The 6,085-nt window shown below is 33.7% G+C and overlaps 1 protein-coding gene across 1 annotated transcript; it reads left to right on the forward strand.

The window, feature by feature from the left end:
• The first annotated feature begins 1,912 nt into the window (after positions 1 to 1,912).
• LOC130705612 (60S ribosomal protein L21-like) lies at positions 1,913 to 2,466 on the forward strand. Its single transcript, XM_057532985.1, has one exon. The coding sequence runs from the start codon at positions 1,947 to 1,949 to the stop codon at positions 2,427 to 2,429; it is 483 nt and encodes a 160-aa protein (XP_057388968.1). The 5' UTR covers positions 1,913 to 1,946; the 3' UTR covers positions 2,430 to 2,466.
• The last annotated feature ends 3,619 nt before the right edge of the window (positions 2,467 to 6,085 follow it).

The raw sequence follows: 6,085 nt of genomic DNA on the forward strand, positions 1-6,085 counted from the left end.
ACAAATATTTTAGTAGCCATAGTCATTGAATGTCCCAAGTTCAAGTATTCAAACTCTGTTAGGTCTCGTTAGCAAGCCAAGATCTATTTCTGTGGGAATTGTTGTCTGAAGTGTATATCGATTTGCTCCAAAAACCTAGGTGCGTGCACTGCTTTTCTCCTATTGGTGCTGACACATTCCCCATATATTATCTTGATCCGTGGGAAGATAATCCCAGCAGTCACAAAGGCAAAGTTGCAATGCTCCTTGCCCTGCAGCAGAGACCAACTAGAGAACCTCATCTACTGTTGATTGAAAGCTAGGAGGCTTTTGGCAGTCTTACATCTTATTCAGTAATAGGTTCCAGCAGCACACCTAAAAGTGCATCACCACACATTCCATGGGATCCTAGTGTCCCATTTAGTGTCCCATTTTCTAATTCTGATTAGATTATCAAAACTTCACATCCAAGCAGATCACATAATCAACATTAGGTTCCCAGTTTATCAATAGTTATCTCCTGTAACTATGCTGGGTGCTCATTTTTATTGATTTATTTTAACTAAACAAAGTACAAAGGAATTTTATTCTAGAAATTGACTTTCGGAATAATCTAGAAGGTTGAAAATGAGTGCTACTTTGACCTTACAGGGTTGATTCAAAATATAAAACAAAACAAAGAATTAAACACAAGGGTGCACAACCAGGTTGCCAAGAGTGTTGCTGCTACTTTTGCTGCCAGATCCATAATCCTACCACCACTTTCACAGTCAGTAACTGCCACCAAGAGGAAAATGTCATGATGAGGACACTCACTGATGGCAACAGCAGCACACCTCAAGTTCTAGGATTAACTGCAGCAAAAGGCAACAACTCTAATGATTGTGCTTTCCAGTAGACATATCAGTGCCTTCTAGGCAGGTCTGTAAAAGTTTCTCTTCTTCTAACAGGTTTTTTTTGTTTTTGGCAGGGGGGATTGTACTTAAGATAATAGTTTCTCTCTATACAGAGTCATATGTAGTAATTAAGGCACTATATTTTATGAAAAAAAAGTAAGAGTTAAGGATAGCTTATAGGAATTTTTAAAAATGTGTGTAAAAGGGATTCTTTGACTCCACTTATAGAGGTGGGATGTACAGGCATTCCGCTTTCTATGAAAGTGCTGGGGAGGGACTTGCAACTCCTTCTGAGCCTGACTGCTCCTTAAGGAAAAAGCCAATGTGATGAGCAAAATCCTGAGTCATCATGTCCAACAAACATTCACACGTTTCCCAGTGGGTATGGTACTGTGTTAAATGAAATTGTTTATGCATTTCAGAGTCTTTTTTGCCTTCCTCAGTTATCTCTTTACCTAAATGTCTGGGACTCATACTTGCAAGAAGCAAATCTGGCAGGACTCACTTTTTGCAGGGCCATGAAGGATGTTGTCCCTTCTGTAGAGCTACTTAGTTGTTTTCAATCAGCTGTGGTTAGAAAGACAGCATACTGTATTGCCCACTTTAGCTTTAATAATTCCCATTTATTGCACAATTGCCTGGCCCAATAAGAAAGTTGTGTTTGATCACCATTTACCTGTTGGCTATTTGTGTGTATCAGTGAGAACACAGTAAGATCCTGAGTGATAGGGTTTGCATAAAAACAGTGCCTTTATTAAAAATATGTGTTGGATTTCACTTTGGCTTTTGGTTTTCCAATTTTCAATCACTTACCAGGAACATATTCCACTGTAGATGCACTATCGATTCCTTAACCTCCTATGTGAAATACTTTCATTGGAATACAAAGAAAATATTTTTAGGGTTTTAATGAGAAAATAAACTGTTGTTTTTTTTTAACTTTTATAACTTTAGTTTTAAGCTTAGGCACTTCTCAATAAATGTAACAAAGAGAGAAATTCTATATGAAAATTAACAATAGTTAAAAATAGCTTTTCGGCCGGAACCGCCATCTTCCAGTAATTCGCCAAAATGACCAACACAAAGGGAAAGAGGAGGGGCACCCGCTACATGTTCTCTAGGCCTTTTAGAAAACATGGAGTTGTTCCTTTGGCCACATACATGCGAATCTACAAGAAAGGTGATATTGTAGATATCAAGGGAATGGGCACTGTTCAAAAAGGAATGCCCCACAAATGTTACCATGGCAAAACTGGGAGAGTCTACAATGTTACCCAGCATGCTGTTGGCATCATTGTAAACAAACAAGTTAAGGGCAAGATTCTTGCCAAGAGAATTAATGTGCGTATCGAGCATATTAAGCACTCTAAGAGCCGAGATAGCTTCCTGAAACGGGTGAAGGAAAATGATCAGAAAAAGAAGGAAGCCAAAGAGAAAGGTACTTGGGTTCAGCTGAAGCGCCAGCCCGCTCCCCCCAGAGAAGCACACTTCGTGAGAACCAGTGGGAAGGAGCCTGAACTGTTGGAGCCCATTCCCTATGAATTCATGGCATGATGGGTGTAAAGAAAATAAAAGACATGGACTGTGAAAAAAAAAAAAAAAAAAATATATATATATATATATATATATAAATCAGGAAGGAACATTTTTGCTAATTTAGAATTTAACTGTCATGTACTTATTTCTTCTGTTCTTTTAAATGATTTATATTAATCAATGGCTGGCTGACGTGTTATTTTGTTTTAGCCATATTTTTAGAGAATTGACACTTCAGATCATTGACTTTCTCATGAAAACTTGCCACATTGGTGGCACTCATGAAAATGTCTAAGATTTAGCTCATTATGAGAAAAGAATATTATGCATTTTTCAAGCTGTATCCAAATGAAAGTGCTAATTACTTACAACTGGATATTTTGTTTCCTATAATATGTTAGATGGCTAATATAAAACAGGTTTTCTAATATGTTACATATAAAAAATGTACTAATCTAATTTATAAAAATGTTTTAATTTTAAGTTTTACTTTATAGTGTGGGCCCATGCAAATTTTCTTAGTTTAATGTCCCCCATGATAAAGAAATATAGCATTATCTTTTTTTGGTATTGTATCAGGAGCTAAAAGGTCCATGAAGATATCAAAACCATGCTTTTATTACGAGAAAAGCACACATTCCATCATTACTCTAGTCAACTGACCTACACTAGGCAATTTCTGATTTTTAGACATTAAGAAACAGAATTGATGAGTGATAAAGTAGAACTTTTAGATGTCAGTTTTATACATTACATAAAATCAACAAAAATATGACTTCTGCAAAAGAAATAACTGAAAAGAAATAACTGTTTCTAAATGAAATTTTCTGTGATTAAGAAAATAACTTGTTTTAATGTTTATATGAAGTAATATATATTCCTATAGGTTTTTGGCTTAAAATTTGTCTCCAATTTTACACTATCTCAGTTAAAATTTTGTTCTTGATCATACATTCTTAATACATTAGAACCTTATGTTTAGAGGACTGTTTCATAAGGAGAAGAAACGGAGGATAGAAAGAATGAAAGAAAGGAAATAAGGACAGAGAAAATGAGAGATAGAGGTACAGGAAATGAGTCAGAATTCTGTATTCCCGTTGACTCTCCTGTTCTATGTTCCAGTGTCTGATGCATGCCCCACTTCTATGTCTAGAAAGAAAGTCTTATAATTTCTATAAAATGCTTTAGCCTCTTTGAAGTAGTTTTTGGCTATTTGCGACTAAAAAAATATTAACTATTATAACAGAATATACTTATACTAAACATTTAAATAATCATTTATATATGAATTTTTAAAATGTCAGCAATATGTGAGTGGGCTAGGCAAACGTATTTATGACATGACCAAGAATTGCTATGACTGCAACTCCAGAAGGAGAAAGAGAGATGCACCAGTGATAGCATGTATTAGAATACAGATAAAAGTTGAAATTATTAGCACAAATAGAAAGATATTGAAGAAAACTGGCCCAGTAGCATTTTATATACTGCCTTGGAGGCAGCAGACTAATTCAGTATAAGAACCAAGGAATGAGGAAGGTGCTTTACCTGTCTTCTGAGCTGACCTTTCCTAAATGTGGCTTCACTCTGGAATGAATTGGATTTTTTCTCCTAGTGCAAATGGCGGGTTCTTACTAAATTATTAACTTTATTATTTATTGAGAACACTGTATTACCTCTAAAAGCAAGTATATAAGAAATAAAAATGAATCAGTGACCCTTTTTAGGATAAGTTAACCCTCATGCTTCACTAATCTTGCATTTTCTAGATTACAGAATTAAAAAAGCCTTTCACAGCTATCATTTATTTTCTGCTCAAACTTTTAGACTAATGCAAGAAATCAGTCTCAATTAGAGATTAGCCATTTTTGTGAAGACGTTTTATTGCAGCAGTCCACAGGGCTTTACTGATAAGGGAAGCAAGACAGGAAATGAAGCCATAATCTAGAGGGACTCGGCAGTGAGAGAACATACATTCAGTGATGCATCTGTACCAGCTGGAATGTATTTACCTTTCTGGAAAGAATCTCCTGAATAAACATACCTCCAAATGAATTTGTAAAGAAATGAATTTGTAAAGAAAAAGTTTAAAATGTCAATAATTAAAAAGTCAATAATCTCTTCTATAGGACCTAATAAGTTAATTTTATATTAGTTGACATGATACTCTGAATAAAGACTGTGTTTGAAAATCAATTTTTTAAAGCAGTGTCCACTGATATTATAGATGAGAACTTTCTTTCATCTTTCATCTTGGGAAGGACATTTTTCCTTTAACAAGTCAAAGGCAATTTGAATGTTGGTCCATCTTATTTTGGGAGTCTAAGGTTTAGAACTATAGTCATCTCTTGTGCCTAATTATAAAGTACCTGTGTTCAGTGGAACAACTAATCTCTTCTGTTTTGTCAGTTATTCTAAACTTTAGTGAGCATACATCTACATACGAGCTATCTTTAGGTATCAATGTCTCCTAGTTCAAACATTTCAGGGCAGGAAGTTCTATTTAGCGAATTGAGACACTATGGAGTCTGTCAGAGGTTCAAATATTCATTTCTAGAGCTGTCATACTCTTGGCCACCTTCCAAAGGCATTGACTTTATGAAAGAAAGTGACTTTATCTGCTTTAAGCATAATAAGGCATTCTTTCTCAAATGACTGGCTCACTACTGGTATTAATATAAGTTATATTTTCATTTTCAAAAATATACATCTGCTTCTAGGATATAAAATAACATATTCTTTGCATTAAATATGCTAAGTAACTGCATAAGATGAAAAACATTCAGAAAATATAATTGGCAAATGTTTTAGAATTCATTCTGTTACACATTTTATCCTTTTTATGTAAATTTTAAAGGATTTATTAAAGTTTCTTTACTAAAATGATGTAGTGAGTTTCTAGTGTTTTTAAAGTAAAGATAATTTATTGAATAATGGCATTTAAACTTTTTTTTGTACTTTATAAAGTATTAAAGGAAAATATAAAGAAGCAAAAAAAGAAATGCAAGTAGACTTTGTTACATACAAGGAAAAAAAAACAAGATTTGCTGTCTGCAGTGAGTATTATATATATATATTTTTCAAATACAAATACACAGGATATCACATAATATAGTTTTAAACTATAAAGCTTCAGAAGTTAAATGCTACAAACATAAAAATTCATAAGAAATTTCAATTATTTAAATGTCACATTTATTTGATTATGTGAATTTTGAATGAAATGGGTTTTTTTTCCGAAAAACAGTTGCCGTCTTCAAAGAGGACTGAAAATTTAAAAATGCACAATTTATTATTCAAAATTCATAAAACTAAATACATGTAAATAAAATTTACCTAATTAAAGTTTGAAGTTTTGTTTTTCTTCTAAATTTGTAGTATATTTCAAGGAAAAGTAACAATGGTATGCCCTTAAAACAGCTCTCTGGAAAGACAAAAAACAAAACGAACAAAACAAAACCTCTCTGATTTGCAGTGTTTCCAGTAACTACTACCACCATGGCTGATTTCAAGCTACCAGTGTGATGTCACTAAATGCAGAGGTGGCTAGAGATATGCCCAATTTGCTCTCCAAAACTGGAAGAGGCTGCTCCAGAGCATAATTCAAAAGAGCTGATTAATTTTTTTTAAAAAAAAGTAAACTGAATTCAAACAAAGAGAGGTGATTAAGTGAT

Source organism: Balaenoptera acutorostrata, chromosome 18 (genome assembly GCF_949987535.1).
Source record: "Balaenoptera acutorostrata chromosome 18, mBalAcu1.1, whole genome shotgun sequence".
Lineage (NCBI taxonomy): Eukaryota > Metazoa > Chordata > Mammalia > Artiodactyla > Balaenopteridae > Balaenoptera > Balaenoptera acutorostrata.